This window comes from Pipra filicauda, unplaced genomic scaffold, assembly GCF_003945595.2.
Source record: "Pipra filicauda isolate LSUMZ 115617 unplaced genomic scaffold, ASM394559v2 scaffold173_size1550139_pilon, whole genome shotgun sequence".
NCBI lineage: Eukaryota > Metazoa > Chordata > Aves > Passeriformes > Pipridae > Pipra > Pipra filicauda.
Window position 1 is genome coordinate 481,309 of NW_024104251.1, and position 18,794 is coordinate 500,102.

Here is an 18,794-nt window from a genome sequence, read left to right on the forward strand (position 1 = left end):
TGTGATTCCTCTCAAAGACAAGTGGTAATTATATTCCACACATCCTGGGGAAGTGCTCAGCCAAAGAGTTATTGTACAAAAACACCGCAGCAGCAATGCTTCCTCTGGCTGCATTTCAGAAGGGACAAAGCAGCAACTTCCCACTTGTTCAGAACTCTTCCCAGCTTTGTTTTCAAAATAAAATCTAATCCCAATGTTCCAAGAGTCCTAAAATTCCTGGATTAAATTTTATTTGGACCCTCAAAGTCTTATACCAAACAATACAGCACTTAGGTCCCTTAGGTCTAATCCCTTACATATCAGCCTGTGAAAAAAATAAAAATACTATGCAATATGCTATGAAAAACAAATTAATCATCTGTAAGCAAAAGTTTGACTGGGCTAAGTAGAACTCCCAACCTAGTCCAAAAAGAGAGATGAAACAAGTGGTCTTATTTAGTGCTCAGAACTAGTTACATTTTACTGTTTATTCACACGTCTGATTCTGGACCAAGGTATGATCACAGAATCAAGTCACACCTCTTCAGAAGACATCAGGGAAACATCCCCAAAAGATGCTCGCCAGCGAAACTGAAAACCATCTTTGCACATTTTTATATAGAGGAATATGCCCTCTCTTACAAAGGAAATTGTAACCATAACAAAATAAAACAAAAAAAATCACCACGTTATTAGTGCAGGGGTACTAAAATATTTGTTAACACAGCAAAAGTGAGAATAGTCAACTTGTGAGGCTAGAATTTTATTGTTCATAGGTCAATAGATAAACATAGCATATTTACCAGAAACTGAAAATCTGAGCTGTTGACATTAGGTCGAAACTTTCTTGGCCCAAGAACTCACCTTTTATTCCAACATACAGAGTTTGTGAAGTATAAATTTCTTACTATTAAATCAATTTCACTATTAGGGAACTTTTCTTTTAGACCAAGTTATACATCCCAATTTGGAGAAGAGGTAAACAGACTAATGCACACACCAGTATGGTAAATTTAAGATATTGGGGTTTCCAGCATGCCATCCCCAATTCCCTCTTTCTGTGCCAATTGTAAAAAGTTCCAAGAGATGAGCACGAAGGACAACCTTCATCTGCAGTACAGAAATACAGTCACCAGAAGAAAGACACAGGTATATTGCCATTCAATGATTTTATAAATCTATAACAAAATAACCCAGCTATTATATCCAGTCAGCATTAAAGCAAGGAATTCTCATGTTTACTCCAGAAAGAGACTGAAGTTCATATGGGACAAACATTGCATAGTTTTCACATCTTGTCTCCTTTACACTTTTTGGTCACCTCACCTGTCAAATCCAACACATTTCTGACAACTGCTTAAACCTTTCTGAAATTTCTGCCCAGGTCAAAGTCATTACTGCATTTAGTGCCATATAGAATTTATTCAGTTTTTCTTAAGACGTCACTGAAATAAAATTATGTAATCTTAACTGAAAATTGATGCATCTAAGCAGCATTTCATGAAGTAGGTTGTGTCCCTACCTGCATATGGGATATCAGTTCAGGAATTACTTCCTTTACTATGCAGTCACAGTAAAAGAAAGTAAGTAAAAGTTGAACTGCCATCAAACCCATTAAAAAGCAGGTAAGACTGTTTATATATTAAAAATAATTTACTTTCCCAAAATAATGTACAATTAGAAGCAGTTTGCACTATTTTAAACACAGAGCTGGAAAGTGTTTAAAGAAAAACTATTAAGTCTGAATCACATCGCACTGAAACAATATGCTGAAATGCTTTAAAATTCTCACTTGGAGCAATACTGCTTTAAACCATGAATATTTATTCAGTATGTGCACTCGGTACGATGTCAAGACAGTTGTAAAGAAGAGTCTCAGTTTACTTTTTCCTGACACCTCCACCACCTGCAAGCATGGTGGCCACCCGAATAAAGATGTTCAGTGTATCGGTGTAGATACCCATGCATCTAGGAAACAAGAAATCAAAGTTAATATTGTTGAACAGAAATAGTGTTATTTGGCGTTTCACACCATTATACTTCATTTAAAAAGCCTTCATGAAGCATCTGTAACAAAACCCAACTATGATTGTCCTCAATGCTTGATACGTCAAAAAACACCCCTGCTTTTGCTCTACCACCTCTGCCAGCAAGAACTATTTACAGAAGTCCTAACAGACAGTATAGTGTTCTCCTACAGGAGTATATTGTACTTTGATCTGTTTATCTTCTACTTTAATTAGAAGAAAATAGAACCAAGGAGGTAAAGAATTCATCTAAGATCAAACAGACATTTATGAAGAAGTTACTTGTTAGTCACATTTGTTCTTTACTGAGCCAATTAATGCTTTCTTCCCTAACTATCACACCGTTGCAGCTTTTTTATTTAGTGACAAAGACCATTACGTACTTAATGCCTATAGAAAGGTTAACATTTTTTGTATCAGCTAATACTGACAGATATTTTCAGAAAGCAGCTATAAATTCTCTCAGCAATGCTTTAGAAAACAAAAATACTTTTCAGAACGTACTGCTGGAGGCATGTGACATCACACATTCAATACTGTTTCTCACAATTCAGACAGATGCTTTCAGCTTTAACTTCACTATCTGTCTTCTCATTGTTATTTTTAAAACCTGTGATCTTTCACGCTTAACAGCAGTACACTTGAACAATAAATGAAAGGCTATTTTTACAGTATACTTCAACATAGCTTGGGGCAAATTCTTACACAGACACCGAGATCAGCTTTGCTAACACCGAACACTTACGCATTGATTGGGTCGTATTTGGTTACTCCGTAATAGGGAAGAGTTTCCGCACGCTTGACAACAAGCTGTGTATCGTAGAGCAGGAACATGCCAAAGAGCACCAACCCACCATAAACGGCTACGGAATACAAGCCGGCACCAAAAGCAGAAGTAGGAGGCAAGAACATGGATCCTGGAGAGGAATGTACAATAGTGTCAAAGAAAACTGTGTATCTACTACTCTCAGTTAGGTCAAACTTCAGTAACTGTAACACAAGTTTTTTTCAGCAAGTATTCAATTCTCCATTTGTGGTGCAATTTTGATACCAAGAGCTTTAATGAACACACTCTGAAGATGTCACATATACAACCAGGAATTTTGAACACCCTAGGGAACTGTGTATTTTTCTCATGTGAAGGTACTTCTCTCCCTATGACTACAATAATGCCTAGAAACACAAAGAAGAACAAGGGGATTGAGAACTAAGATCACATTTACTGTCTTCCCCACTCACCGGCAGTAACTAAAAATATAAGCCACCACTAGTGGGTGTTTGTCAGACTAACATTTCCCAGAACTGTACCTTCACGTTTGTTTTCAAGAACAAATATAACAGTAGTTTCTGCCAGGGCTATATAAGGCGAATCTTAACTGGACAGACCAGCCTGCAACTCAATGTGAGCTGCACCTTAGTAGCTTAAGTTTATTACCTACTTTATATGACAGTATTAAAACAGTATTTTACCAATGGAAGAGGCAAGAACAAAGCCTAAGCCTAGGCCAAGTGGTCCTCCCATGTTCAGGAATTTTTCACTTGGAGCACACATGGCCACAGTCGAGAGCCCTCCGACGATTCCAGTGGTGTACCAGGCAGCTCTGACCAGCAAGGGACCACCCAGGAAGGCTAGAGGAGCCACCACCGCCCCCATGACACCTACCCAAAGCAAAACAAAACACATGTAAGGTTTGGAACACCACATCTCAAAACAATTGATTTTTTCCCCCTCCATTCAGATGGCACGGCTCAATCTAATCCACTCACACAACAAAATATCAATGTAATTGACTGTGCACTTATCTAGAAGGGAGCACGACAAATTAGCAACCTTAAATTCCATGACCTACTTTTATCTAGCTCTGGAGAGTACTTCAGGGAGCTGGTCTTTGGAGAAAAGACCAACAAAAGTCAACATACTGATCGGTTCAAAACAGAACTGGTAAGAGATACTTGGCATGGACTAATCAACTACATAATAGCATTAGGAACATGTGACACTGAAAAGCAGCACAGATGTCTGGTACAATTATCAGTTAGGCAAATAAGTCAGATTTTTTGCTAGTCTTGTATGAAACTTCTCTAGTTAATTATTATCATATTAGGTTGTTTAACATAATAACAATCGCTACAATAAACATAACTTCTTGGCAGAGAAGCTCTGGAGAGGCAAATATGATTCTAATGTCCAGCATCCATGTGGTTTTGCTGAACCATAAAATATTTCTGTCAAAACAGTTTTGAAAAATGATAGCCACTGTTATTTGAAGTAGGTATTCTTAGTGAGAAACTGATCTGTACTCACAGCTTAAATACCTGATGGACACATACCTCAGTAGTAATGAAATGGTTAGCATAGGCAAGAGTGCTTACAGAAGCTACAGTAGCAGAAAGCAGTCACAAAACCAAAGAGCTACAAAACCAGTTAGTTCTATCCCATATGTCATATATGTATCTCAAGTTTAACTTGAGCCTGACTTCTTCTAGATGATTATGAAAAACACTAGAGTTCTGTTAACAACACTTAGCAATTCTTCCCTGACATTCAGGAGTTCTCAATGGTCTCTGAAAAAACTTAACTCTTCTAAGCAGTATATAAAAATTGACTTTAAAGTTAAAGTTTTGTTAAAGTAAGAATCTGGTCACACTGAAGCACAGACATCTCTACAACAAACATTAAAATCACAAACCTGAATGCAACATCCAAGCTGCATGTTTAGCTATTGGACTGTCTTGATAGGATATGGACCTGACCAACATTCCAGCACCAATCATAGCCGCAAAAGTCGCACCAATTGCCTGTAGAAACAGAATTACAGAGTTCAAGTTAGCATTAGGACATATGGGCTCTGTTCTAACCTCCTAGTTTAAAAGCCAGTAGTGTAATTCTAGTGAAACCAGCAACCTAATTCATAATGAGTGTTTGTCAGTTTTACTCCTGTAAGGTTACAATCAAATCTTCGTAGATCTTAGTTTACAGTAATTTTCATTTTATTTTTACTCAGTCTTCTAAGAATACACGTTTATTGGTTAAGCTGGCAACAATCTCAGTTGTGTAAGTAACAGAAAGAAAACACATGGTCCTGGCCCCTTACTCTCATTCTCATTAAGGTACCTGAAATGTATTAGCCTTACTTTTTTTCTTGTACATTTCTCCACCAAAGCCAATACTCAGTTCACATCTTTTGCTACCAACAACTTTTCAGCCTCACTACCTCCTCTTACTGATGATTCCATGCAGAGTCATCCAGCACCTCCCAGACTGGTCAGAAATGTACAACTTTGGTTTATCACCAAGGATGCATTATTTAATTAATCTCCTTAAGTTATGTAGGTGTTGGCATTTAACTATTATTGTTTCACTCCGCTTAACACACTGAGTATGCACTAAGCAGACAGATTTTGTTAGTGTTTTGCCTGGATGATTTGCCCACCAGTATTGGTTCAGTGTTGGCAAACAGGAGACAGTTTTCAAAGAGCTATACAGGACAGTACAGGGAGGTGTAAGAATGCACAGAGACCTGCATTTCCATTTCCAGACAGCAACAGAAACAGTTTCATGAGCTTCAGGTAGCTATTTATATGGGGTTCTTACTTACAGCTGGTAAGGATGACATAGCATTTTTTTTGCTCATGTAGTTTTTCTTTGACAAAGTATCAAATTAGTATAGAAAATCCACATCAGCATGTAATTAGAGTCACCAAACCTTAAATCACAAAATATCATTAGGACACCTGAAGGGTCTTTATGGATAAAGACATGAATGTAAGTGAAGTTTTGCCTTACTTTTCACCAATTAGTTTACATCTCTCTTTTTTTTTTTTTATATCAACCATCACATTTGAGGGTGTTTCTCAGTAAATACTTTCATTTTTATAACATGAACTTACCAGCCAGGAGCCCCGTGTCATAAGGCTCATGAGTGCTGGAGTTCTGCTTACTGCCACAGCAGACAGCGCTGTCATGCCAATGCTTCCCGCAAAGTACATGTACGTGGACTGAATTCTCTGCTTCACATAGTCTGGCCAAATACTGAAAAATAAGCAGTCATACACAACTGTACAGTTACCAGTTTCCAAATGGAGAACAACTAAAAACACAATCAAGTTGTTAAATATGTTCATAGCTATGGGTATAAGGGAGGTTTCATAACAGTGGTCTAGCAACTTCTGCCACGAGTTTACTTTGCAAGGGGGGCTGAACCTTTCAATCTCCTTGGTACAGTCTAATGTAACTCTGCAGAAACACAAATACAAATAATTACAAGTTACAAATAATGCTAACTATAATTCAATTCTAAGGAGGAAGCATACAGGGGAAACTGCATAATGAATGCTTTTAACTACAGAAAAACAGAGAATAGTACATATATAACAAACTGGTTCCAGGAAAAAGGCCTATGGAATGTGTACTGGGTACACACCAGTGAGCACACTGCCTCCTGAGCAGCTCACAAATTGCTGAGTCACAGTGCACATGATTATCTGACACAGGACAAACGTCATTTTGAGAGCTCTAACAATAGTAACAGACCTAGACATGAATGAGTTTCTGCACTATCACCTGCTCACAGCATGGACAGAAAACTTTCCCTGATAATACCAAACTTAAACATAGTGCACACATTTTCTCCCATTTTACTCTTTTGACCCATTACTTCAAGGCTCATGGGTGAAAAAAAACCCAGACACAGCTTACATATGAAAAGCCTCTCACAGATACAACCAGCAAGCGTTCAGTATAAATGCAGATAGCTGCTTCCAAATACAAAGCAGAGCAAAATGTCTCCAGCACACACTTCTCCCAAGCCCATGCTTATCACTAACCATCTTTTAAGTCTGACTGCACAGTTTTGCCATCAGTCAGGTTTTGGTTGATCAAAAAGCAATACACCAAAGTTTTAAGCAAAACATTTATTAGAGCAAGGCTTATGCTAAGACCCTGTGTTTAGCGGAGACTCTCTTTCCAACAGCTATATTAAAGTTTAATGAACAGTCTCACAGGAACACCAGGCAAAGTGGTCTTAGCAATATGTTTTTTAGAAGGCCACTCTTCTAAAGTTATCTGAAGCAAACCTCATAAGACAAGTTTATATACTCTTCACAAATAAATTTCAGATTTAGCAAAACAAAGGAACTCAGATCAATATCCATTTAAGCATACTGGATAATTAAATAATTCTAGTTTTGCTTTCAGTTATATGCTTTAAAAACCTGCAGAGACAGAGGCGAGGGTTTTCTGTTCAGAGCTTAAAAAAAGTGTAAGCTGTGTGCGCACTGGGTGAGCAGATATGAAGGGGGGGGAGATTTGCTTAGTGCACTCTTTAATTAAAAAAGTAAGCCATCTTACTTACGCAGCCCTTTCGATAGCTCCAATCTCACTGGACATGCCCAATCCATAGTAACAGAGGGCCCCCAGGCCAACAGCAGCCCCTCCAGCAACAATAATTTTCCCCAGGCGATCAGCTGTATAAAGAAATAGAAACCCCACACTCTCATGAATGCTTTTTCTTGGATAGTTAACAACATCCTCATGTGAGTTTTGCTGTATCTGCAACAGCTGATCTGTGTTAATCTTCTCTCTTAAAGCTCCACTTAACTTAAGGGCAGTGCATCACCAGTTCTCAATGAGCTACATGGGGAAATTTGAGCAGTCTGATTTAGTACCTTTCTTCTTATACAAAGTGATGATGACTGCATCACAAAGGTCTGATGGTAGTTCGCCTAGTTCCCAACAGCACACCACAAACTCGTGAAATTTGGTATGGAGTGCAACACAGCTGCGTTGGGCAGGGCACGTCTCCAGGATGAAGGACCACCGCCTCCCTAAGATCCTGCTTTATGGTGAACTTGCCATCGGCTGCCGCAAGAGAGGAGCCCCGAAGAGGAGATACAAGGACTCCCTGAAACAACATCTCAGCCTTGGCCATATTGACCACCATAACTGGTCTACTCTGGCCTCCAATCGGGAGACCTGGAGACACACCATCTGTAACGCTGCTGATGCTTTTGAGAACACACGCAGGATCACTGTCGAGGAGAAAAGGCAACGCAGAAAGAATCGTGTCTTGCAGAATACACCATCTAAGGAGTCTTTCTGCTGTGCCTTTTGCAACTGGACATGCCTGTCCCGTATTGGCCTTTTCAGCCACCAACGTGCTTGCAACAAACATGGGTAGAGCCCTTCCCAAATCTTTGTTCATGAAGCCCAGCCATGACATGGGAAAAACTGGAGATTCACCCCACCAACGCAATACAGCTTCACAAAAGAGTAAGAAGAATCCAGCTCATAGTGTGCCAGGTTTACTGACCTTCATCACAGCGACAGGATTTCCAACACAAAACCAGTTAACAGAGTCTCTAACGGAAGAGTTCAACTGTCAGCTGATTTTGTATACGATTTCACTATTCAACTTGCTAAAAAACAGTACAAAACCTAGATATTGGGTCCTTTCCTCTCATTCATCTACCCTTAATGCTTGCTCCTTCAAGGGTTTTTTGGTAGCAATTATATCCACACCAGTTTGAAAAGGGATTTCCAAAGCTCATGGGTAACACCGCCACTTGATTTACCATTGCCTTCTACTGCCTGATTTGTGCCACCTATCAATTACTGCTACAAGTGTAAGCCTCAATCATAAACACTGTTATAACTGAAGAACAATTGTGACTAAATACCTTCAGTTGCGTAACTCTAAGACTACATTACCTAATGTGTTATAGTCAAGACACTATCCAGCCAATATACATATTCTATTTGCTAATTCAATGCAATAATTAGACATTTACATGTCTGTTCTGTTGAACACTAAGTAAAAATCCCTTTGTAAGCCACAGAAATTACAAACACTTAGATATACCAGCAAGCATAGTAACCCAATGTCTTAGACAACTGTAACACCAAAACCACTTTTTTGCAAACTGTACACACTGTAGAATTTTTTCCCTGTAAACAGTACACAGAGTAGAGGTAGCAAAGCAACTTTAGTTTATTTTTTGATATCTGCAAATCAAATCTCCATTAAGAGACAATAATTTCTGACTTACTAGCTGTCAAAAGCAGCTTAAAGACAAGGAATTTCTCTATACTGTGACACATTTGCAGCTTTAAACTTTACAAGGAAAGACAAGCAGAGAAACTGTCTCCAGTTTGCACTAAGCAAACTTATGTAAGAAACAATATTCTCAGTCTCTTTAACGGTTTGAAAAAAACATATTCCTTTGAGGAAGTTTTCAGCTGAGGTACAAAGATACTGAGTGTTTAAAGCAGAACTACTCTACCTTTAAGTGCAGTTTCTGCAGATGGTTCAAACGCTGCTTCTTTGACTTCTTGGCCAAGTTTTCCTCGCCTTACACCTGTTCTTACTCTGGTGGCATAACACTGTTAGATTTGGAAATAGCATAAAAAAAGATTTTATGAAATAAAATACAAAATACATTCTTATCAACTTACTTGCTACACTTGAAATTGTTACATACTCTGTGCTTACCTCCCAAAGATATGATGCAACTGTGTTCAAGGGAAACAACTGAACGTTAAAGTTCAGAAACCTTTGTGAAAAACATCCACACACAATTAGAGAACCAATGCAGTGAATTTCAGAAGCTGAAGTTCTCAGACTGCATTTCATCTACTCTTGTCCCACCATACTAAATACTGTCACATGCCTTTTTTTCAAATGTAAAAACACAATCTTTACTTTATTATTTTGTAAAAAAATATTTTGCTTCCTACATTAAAATACTATTCATGTAAACACTTTAATGTAAAAATATTCTAGCACAATATTTATACTTTACAGACATTAAATTTGGAAAAGCAACCTGAATTCTTTGCTTTCAATTCTAACCTTGATTTAGAGAACAAACCTTGAATCAAGGCCTATAAACTCAAGATTTTAAAGGCTGACAAGCTCCAAGTAACTACAGTATGCTACTCAATATCTTAGTTGCAAAAGCAAGACAGAATAAACTCATATTAAAGTTCAAAAACAACTTTTGAAGTTTTCTTACCATTTTTTCCAGGAAATTTTAAATTAAACTTGCACCTGAGCAGCCAAGAACTCACTCAAAGCTGTGAGTTTAACACTAAAACTCGAGATCTAAAGCATTGCCATCAGCCATCAGAGCTCTACAAGTCAGGACCTTTACCATAGCCCTTCAGTTTTGGTGTGTTTAGCAGCTAACAAAATCCTGCCAACACTCGAAAACTCGCACACACGCAAAAAGACCCAACACATCTACAAACTTGAAACACTTAAGAGGAAAACACAATGGAAGTGAAGAACTTGCCAGTGGCTCTTTCACCACAGAGGTGACAGAAGAGCAACATCCTCTTACAGTTGCTTTCTGCCTGGCTAGAAAGTATGTCTGCAACATCTCCCAATGAAGAATAAACAGACAGTGTCTCAGTATAATGACAAGTTTCTAAAGGTGCTGGTTAGATCTGTGATTGTCCTGCCATAGCTCAGAAATTGCTCTAACCTGGGCTACAGCTCTAAACACATGTTGGGACTAAAATAATTACAAAGAAAGTTTTTACTTTAATGTTATATTCAAGACTGTAACTTGGAAACAGGGAGACAGGACAAGAATTTCTGTTCCTCCCATTTTACACAGTAAGGCCTATCCATCTCTAACTGTCTCCTTTAAGATATTTTCCCCATTAATTCCAAGAGAAAAATAAGTAATTGGAACAGAAGATATCACTTCAAATGCTTTAAAAACCCTGTGGTTGGACTGAGCAATATTCTTCCTTCAGTAAATTAGAGCAGGTAGGTACCTCAAACAAGCAGAAGACTTTTGATCATTCAAAGCAGGTACCCCATGCAAAATGATTCTTCTGGCAATACACTCAACTCTTTAAAATACCTGCCGTTGGGACCATCAGAAAGAGGATTTACATTACCTGGTTAGGCTGCCACAGCCTGTATGCTTTTATATTGGAGTTCCTCAAGGCTGGGGAAGCCTGAGTGATAGCAGGGCGGATAGTCTGGCATGACAGTGCCCTCAGGCACACCAGCCTTGCAGCCAGCATGGTTGCTCAGATAACTTAACACACTGTGTTCCTGCAAATACACAAGAAAATACATTTTACTATTTTCTTACAAGGTTTTCAGACAAGGCGCACTTACTACTTATTCTCAACCACAATAAAAGTAGTAAAGAAAATAAAAAATAAAACAAAAAAATCCCCAAATAAAAAAAAAAGCCTACAGTTAAACCAGTATTATTACTATAAGTACTGTAATAAGACATAGAACCTTCTTAAATGCAGTTTAACTCTGTTTCACTTGTATTTATCTCCCATTTCCATCAGAGACTTCTCTCTCACAGCTTACTAAAAAACAGAGAACATACTACTTTTCATGCCATAAAATAAATCAAGACCCTTTATGTACTTATATTTGAGTTACCCTGGCAACTAACCTTCACTTTGAAACATAACACTGCATGAGTACTCTGCCCTCCACATAAATGCTCAAAAAGCTGCCCCAAAGTTACTTAAACTCTATCTAAGTCTAAACCCAAATGAGTAAACAGCACAACATATGTGATGGAAAAAAGTTTTAAGAGAAACTTCAAGCTATCCTTTAAAGAATTAGTTGGTTTTGTGGGCACAGCACTCAGTCAAGGTCACAGCCCAGAACACAGGTTCAGGTCATACTGAGTACTCCTGACCAGAAAACAGGGACGCCGCTCCTGGCCAGACGGACAGACACAGCCCTTGTGTTCCGCAGGCAGTATGAAAACTACCCCCTCACTGCCACAAACGGTGCACGTTATACACCCCCCCCCTTAATTATGAATACACACAACCTCTGATATCACAGGACACCCCAACTACCAGTATCTTTTTTCAAAGGTCACACCTTACGTGTGCAGCGCGCAGTATGATCTAAGAGTATCCTAAATAAAGGTAACCTTAATAAACACGAGTGAGAACAAGCACGCACAGCACCGGACAGCTCACATTAACCACAGAGATGCGACAGTGAGAAATTAATCCTGCTGCTAGAAAGCTACTTTGCTCTGAAGCAGAGCTATGAAATCCTGCTTCCATAACGGGAAGTACTTTACGAGGCACATCCCGACCTGTCCCACCGCACCCAGACCCGGACGACAAGGCCTGCAGAAACTCACAGTGCCAACTCTGGGATCTTGGCCTTTTTTCCCCTGGAAACTGATACTTGAAGCAAGACAACCTCAAGCGCTTTACAAAGAGCAAGAGAGCTAAAACCAGAATAAAACCCCACGGACATTCCCGCGTATTAACTGGCCATAACCGGCACTAACGTAACGCAGCGCTGCGCAGGCACCGCCGCACCTCAAACCCCTCCCGGGCCCGGCGGGGCGGCGCCCGCGTCCGCCTCAGCCTGGGTGGGCCGCGGACCCTCGCCCGTTTTCGGCCCTGCTTCTCCCCCCACACCCCTGTCCCGTCCCCTCCCGGCCCGACCCGTACCTGCCCCGCCGCCTCCTACGCGCTCGCCCCGCTCGGCCCCGGCCCCTCGGCAGCGGAACTGACGTCAGCCCGCCCCTAGCGCTCCCTGCTCCGATTGGCTCGCCCGAGCCACGTGACTCCAAAGCCCGCAGGTGCCATTGGCTGGAGGGGGCGGGGGAGGTGCCGCGCGGCGGCCATCTTTGAGGCGGCGGGGAAGGTTCTGGAAGGGCGCGGGCGGGGCCGGCGCTGCCGAGGGGCGGCCGGGCCAGCAGGGGGCGCGCGGCCGCCCCGGCCGGGTGTGACGGGAGTGCGGGGCCGTGTGGATGTTGTACGGAGATATTAACGGGATACGGATATGTGGATATATGGATGTTATAGCAGTGTGACCTTTAAGTGCCAGCCCGCCCATCTCACGGCCCCCGTGTCACCTCTGCCGCTCGCTGCCCGTGAATTTAAGTCTTGCCTTTCTCAGGGTGTCACAAGGTTAAGGACCTTTGCACTCCCTTCCCTTACGGCTCAGCAGTCTAGCATGAACAAGGAGATAAATCTCTTGTTAACCTCTTTGGAGTTACATCTCTCTTACATGTGGATTATATTACGTGCTTTAACGTGCTGACATGCCAGATAAGCATAAAATACAATATTGTGTGCATAAATTACAGAAGCGGATGCTGCCAGCCCTAATCCCAGCCTTGCAAGGGCAGTCCAGAGCCCTTGCAGGGGCTAAACATTCCCTTTTTGGGCTAAACTATTTCTGTTCTGGCAGCTGCTTTCCAGCATCACTCTACTTGGAGCTCTGAGATACTTTCCGAGTGTAACCCTAATGCTAAACTGAGCCCTAGGAAAAGCAGAGCAGCACTTCCCTGGACTATCAATTCCTCAGGGAAGTTTTCTCTCTGAAGTTCTTGCAGTCCTTTGGCAGCTCAACTCCAACTGGACCTCTGGCTTTTACTCTCCACCAGCACTAACCCTAAACCAAAGGCTTGTGACACGGCTCAGTCCAGACTCTTACTATTACCAGAAGAATTCTTTCGGCAGCCTTATTTCTCCTTTGCCAGCCCCATCCCAGCTGCATATCAGCATTTCTTGTTCTCTCAGTGTTAGAGCTAATCCTAACTCTAGAATGAGCTATGAGCCAGGCACTACTGAGACACTCAATATTCTTCAGAGAAGTCTTTTTGGCAAACTGTGTTTGCTTTGGGAGCCCCTTTCCAGCCCCACTACAGCTACAGCTCTATAGTTTCAACCTTAACACTACTTATGGTCATGGTTCTTCACAGCCCAGTAAAACACATTGTGAGAGTCTTTAGCAGGATCAAAGACAAAATATATATATTAAAAAAAAAGTGTTGAATATAGAATTAAGTCCAGAAATAGAGTTACAGACATGCTTTTGAGAATTGTGACATTAGCCTCTCCATATCTTGGAGACCCCTTGTTTAAATTATAAGAAAAAAAATACAGTGAACTGCTAGTTTGCAGAATGAAAGTCAGATAACAGAGATCGCACATGGGAGAGGTCTGAAAATGCACCAGCAGATGTGATCTTGAAGAAGAATTTGAATTAGAAGAATGAAGAAGAAGAATGCATGATAGAAGGGTGGAAATTCCATCAAAGGGGGCCAAGTCTAATGGGATTTGAGGTCCAATTCTTACTTACTCTGACACTTGTTTGCTTTCTGTTGGAATAAATGAAAATCCAGAGCTTTCTCCTACAATGTAAGGAAAAATGTCAGTTTCAGGCCACAAATATGTTGTTTATTTAGAGACTTGTAGTGCTTATTTCAGAGTTTGTAACACTCTCTAATTGTTAGGTACTAAAGGATTCATTAGAATAATTAATATTTAAATTTATAATTCAGTTATTAATAGTAATAATTTATGCAAGGAATCAAACATCTCTTTTACTACAGCATATAATCATGTAAAGAACTCTCCTGGGACTTTCAAGTAAGCTACTCAATCCAGCTTTTTCCCAACTGTTTCTTAAATACATAGTTTTGTCAGAGGCAACCCAAATCTACACAGAGCCCACCCTGCAGCAAACTCAGATGTTGAAGCTTTCTCACAGAAACTTGCCTGTTAGCAGATAACTCCTCTTCTACTAGATGGCCAACACTGGAAATGCTCCAGCTAGCAAAATCCATGTGTGAGTGAGTAAACAGTGGCTTCTTATGTCCTAAAGAGTTTTTCAGTTGAAAGCAGCAGGTTGGATCCTCTCTGCTGGCACCACTGTACCTGACTTTCTCTCGGGCAGGAAGACAGCAGCTTCAGTCCCTGTGCCACCTGGGTCTGCTGCAGAGCTGCAAAGCAGCTGGCTGGGCTTTTGCAGTAGTTGGAGCTCATGCTGACAAAAGCAGGGATAACAGCATGACAGAGGCTCCTTGGTGAGACAGCAGCCAAATGCACACATAAAAATTGGCTTTTTAACTCCAATGTGCTCTTCCTTCATGGGGTTGTCTTCAAGTGCACTGTGCATCCACCACCTGGGTCTGGGTCCAGTGCAGTTTAGCGTCGTTGTTAATGACCTGGATGATGGGGCAGAGCGTGCCCTCAGGTTTGCAGAGGATACAACACTCGGAGGGGTGGGTGCTACACCAGCTGGTTGTGCTGCCATCCAGAGGGACGTAGATTGGCATGAGAATTGGGCAAACAGGAACGTCATGCCATTCAGCAAAAGGAAGTGCAAAGCCCTGCACCTGGGGAGGAACAGCCCCATTCACCAGCACAGGTTGGGGCTGTCCAGCTGGAAAGCAGAAAGGTATGGACATACTGGAGAGAGTCCAGGAAAGGGCCACAGAGGTGATTAAGTAACAAGGACAGGCTGAGAGGTGGGACTGCTTTATCTGAAGAAGAGAGCTTAGAGGACCTTATCAGTGTGTATAAATTCCTGATGTCAGGGAGTAAAGGAGAAGGAGCCAGACTCTTCTCAGTGATTTCCAGTGACAGGACAAGAGACAATGGACATAAACTGAAGTACAAGACATTTTGTTTAAACATAAGAATTTTTTAGTGATTTTTTTTTTTTTTTTTACTATAAGAGTGATCGATCAGTGGAATGGGTTGCTCAGAGCATTGTGGAGTCTCCATCTGTGGAGATTTTCAAAAGGTGACTGGACATAGTCCTAAGCAACCTGCTTGTGCAGAAGGGTTGGCCAAAATGATCTCCAGATGCCCCTGCCAACCACAGCTATTCTATGAGTCTATGAAATATTACTATAATGATGATTCCTGAAGGAACTGAAGCACTTATTTTTTTAGGACTGATATGCACCAATTAGAGGTGTTTGGAAAACAGTAAACATTATCTCCAGGTAATATGTAACAAAACCATAAAAAAAACCTCCACAAAAATACTGTTTTTTTTAAAATTGGTAAACACTTCTTCAGTAATAAAAAATATAAACAGGAAAACTTGTACTGACATAAAAATTTCTTTTTTTTTTTTTTTTTTTCCTATAGGCCATGTTTTCAACAACATGTTCTGTGTTGGTTGGAAATCTTACATGTCTCTAGGCAGGATCAATTACAGTTTGATATTAAAGGGTTAGTGTCTAATTAGAAATTCTGCAAGATCTGAAAATACCATTGTGAAGGGACTTGAGTATCCTGAAGGAATGTCTGAAGTTGGCATGGCAGGCAGTGGGGCAGGCTCCAAGCCCTGCCTCTCTGTCGGGCAGGAGCCAGGTGAGGAGCAGCCCTTCACCTGCTTCCCAGCCCTGCTAGTTCCCAGCAGTGAAACTTCCCATAAATGGCTGATGCCAGGGCTTAAGGGATGGTGTTCTCCAGCTGCCATGCCCAAGGGGAAAGCTGATCTGACTGCCTGACTCCCAAAAGACTACTCCAAGCTCTGCTCCTCAAGTCTTGTATGAGAAACATCATGTATTTCCAAAAAATAAAGTCAGCCTCTGTTCTTAGAGATAAATGGTTTCTGAAGGGATTTTGTTGCCTTGCCATGAAAGCGAGGATCACAAGCAATGCAGTCAACTTTCAGGAGACACCACATGATGTACTTTCAACCATGCACTCTGCCTTGCCAGCTGCCTGAAATGGGAGAGCAAAAAAACTCTGACATATAGCTCTCTGAAATCCTGGGAAGCCACAGGAGCCACAAGCCCATTATTGTGTTAATAAATAGGGTCAGTGTCAATCTGGAAGCTTAAGCTTTTAACTCAGCAGCTCTGACACCCTCCTGCAATTAAAAAAAAATCTCAGTTGTTCACGTGGCCTTGCTCATCAGCAGGAAATAAATAAATCTGTGGTTAGCACCATTTCTCCTTAGGTAAGCTTTACCATTGAAGTTTTTCAAGTTGGAGCTGAAGAAAAATATTTTGAAGGTTTTCTGGCTGTGCTGACTCTTGCACTTCACATATCTCTCCCAGCAGATTACAGGGGACTTTTGGAGTTAATCTGTTCCTGCTATTCATGTGACAAATGCATATTCATTAAGCATCATGTTCTTACTTTAGATTAGATATCATTAAACACTGCAGTGTAGAGGGAATTTGGGGAGACAGTGCTGATGTCTTTCTCAAACCCTGGCAAGAAAAAAATGCCATTAAACAGAGTATTACTTTACCGTGGAAGAATAAAGTGTTTGGCTGTAACTCCTTCTATGCAAGAGTTTGTGCAACAAGAGCAGGCTGGGATGTGCCAAAAGCGAAGCAGTGTCCATATTTTCTACAGGTGTGGGAATTTTTGGGGTCTTGGTTTATTCAGCCAGATCTCAAAACATTTCAAATAGACAGCTGCTTCATTTCAATGGTACTGAACTGTGCTGACTCTGAGGTCAGTGTCTTCCCCCCTTGGCACCTTGTGAGTTTTAAAAAGCATTGCACTGAAACTTGTACTACACCTTGTATATTTTGAGGACTTGCATATACATTTAATTAAGCAAAAGTATCTTCAGTCTGGAATTGGAGGAAAATTTTGTGTGTGTTTGTGAAGAAATTCCCTATACACTGTAATAACAAGCACCAGCTATAAGGAATTTCACATGTTTTATCTCTCTTGCTAAAATAAAATGAATCCATCATGGCAGGCACTTCTGGTGTAAAATAGTATCTTCTGGGCTATTTAAGGAATGAATGGATTTTTTTTTGTGTAAAAGATGGTGTTTTGAGCACAGCAAAAATAGCCAGTAGTTACCATAGATACTTTTAAAATTAATTTATATATACATTTGTTTAAAAAAATCATTTAAGAGTAGAAAACAAACAATATATCTGTTTGCAACCTCTGAAACAGCCTGAAAAATAAAACAATACACTTGAAAGAACAAAAATAGAAACTGTTTTAAATGTGTGTTTTCATACTGCTGGAGGTGTTCTGCTGTTGTCAGTACTTTTCATGACAAGCAGTGCTCTGAGTACACATACCAGTTTGCTCTGCAAGTATTTTGCAAACTTTAAACTTACTATGGAAAAAGGCTTTCAGGTAGAATTTATGGGAATATGCATGTCACAAAGTAGCTTTATGAGAGAAACAGATTCTGTTGGGATTTTCTTCAGACAGTACAATGTTTTCCTTTTTTGGCATACTAGAGAAAGGAGCATCATATCAAACTGTGTTGATAAAGAAGCTGGTGCTCTTCAAAGCCCTAAAGGCGAAAAAAGTCTGAACAGCTGGTTCTACTGAAAAATTCCTGTGTCCAGTTTTTTGATCACTCATATTTAGGCCCTATTTTTGGAAATCACTTTGTTTTTCTATTTTCTGAGAAGATACATCATCCAGATCGTAATAACATTTTTTGTAGGTTTGATTCCCTTTGGCCATATCAATAATCCTGATGAATGAATTTGTGTCTCTAATCTGCATCTGCTTCCTTAGGGAAGAGGCTACCTTTGCTTTATTAGCAGTACCCCCTTGTTTGCCATTTCCTCTTACTTACACTGGGTCTTTTCGTGACCTTTTCCCACCAAGTGCCGACCAGACTTTACTCACCACTTGCAACATTCCCCCAGGCTTCCACTCGGTCACAATTCCAACACTCTTTTGTCTGCTTCCAAACCTGCTATGCTTTATCCTTGCTTTCTTCCTGACCTCCATCAGTCCCTTCCCTCTTCTGTTCTCTCTCCTGTACCAGCTGCAAAATGTGGGATTAGATATTTTGCATCTCATTTGGAAAATGGGGACTACAGCATTAATTTCTATTCCCAGATTTAAACAAGGTTAAAATACATGAAAGTATATAAACTTGGATGTCAAATCCTCAGTTCAGTAAATTGCTCAAGCTTGTGAGTAACTGTGGAATAGCACTCTAATGTAGTTAACCTAGAGTATATGCTCAAAACTTGTTTCTTTAGTTACTTGGGAGAAGTGCTTTGGTTACTCAAGTGCTCAGAGAT

The 18,794-nt window shown here is 40.5% G+C and overlaps 1 protein-coding gene across 4 annotated transcripts in view; it reads right to left on the bottom strand.

Annotated features, from left to right (window-relative positions):
* Window positions 1-721: 721 nt before the first annotated feature.
* Window positions 722-18,794, bottom strand: part of GHITM (growth hormone inducible transmembrane protein) — a 49,063-nt gene continuing 30,990 nt past the window's right edge. The window contains exons 1-9 of one of the 4 annotated variants that reach the window (XM_027720653.2): window positions 14,108-14,122; window positions 10,915-11,074; window positions 9,288-9,387; window positions 7,361-7,472; window positions 5,898-6,039; window positions 4,697-4,805; window positions 3,477-3,665; window positions 2,752-2,923; window positions 722-1,947 (exon numbers count right to left, since the gene is read on the bottom strand). In XM_027720653.2, coding sequence (XP_027576454.1) covers window positions 1,860-1,947; window positions 2,752-2,923; window positions 3,477-3,665; window positions 4,697-4,805; window positions 5,898-6,039; window positions 7,361-7,472; window positions 9,288-9,387; window positions 10,915-11,043 — 1,041 coding nt within the window. In that variant the 5' untranslated portion in view covers window positions 11,044-11,074; window positions 14,108-14,122 and the 3' untranslated portion in view covers window positions 722-1,859. Of the gene's footprint in view, window positions 1,948-2,751; window positions 2,924-3,476; window positions 3,666-4,696; window positions 4,806-5,897; window positions 6,040-7,360; window positions 7,473-9,287; window positions 9,388-10,914; window positions 11,075-12,149; window positions 12,255-12,468; window positions 12,561-14,107; window positions 14,123-18,794 lie in introns of those variants that run through there. The other 3 variants (XM_027720648.2, XM_027720649.2, XM_039379725.1) reach the window with 3 other exon arrangements.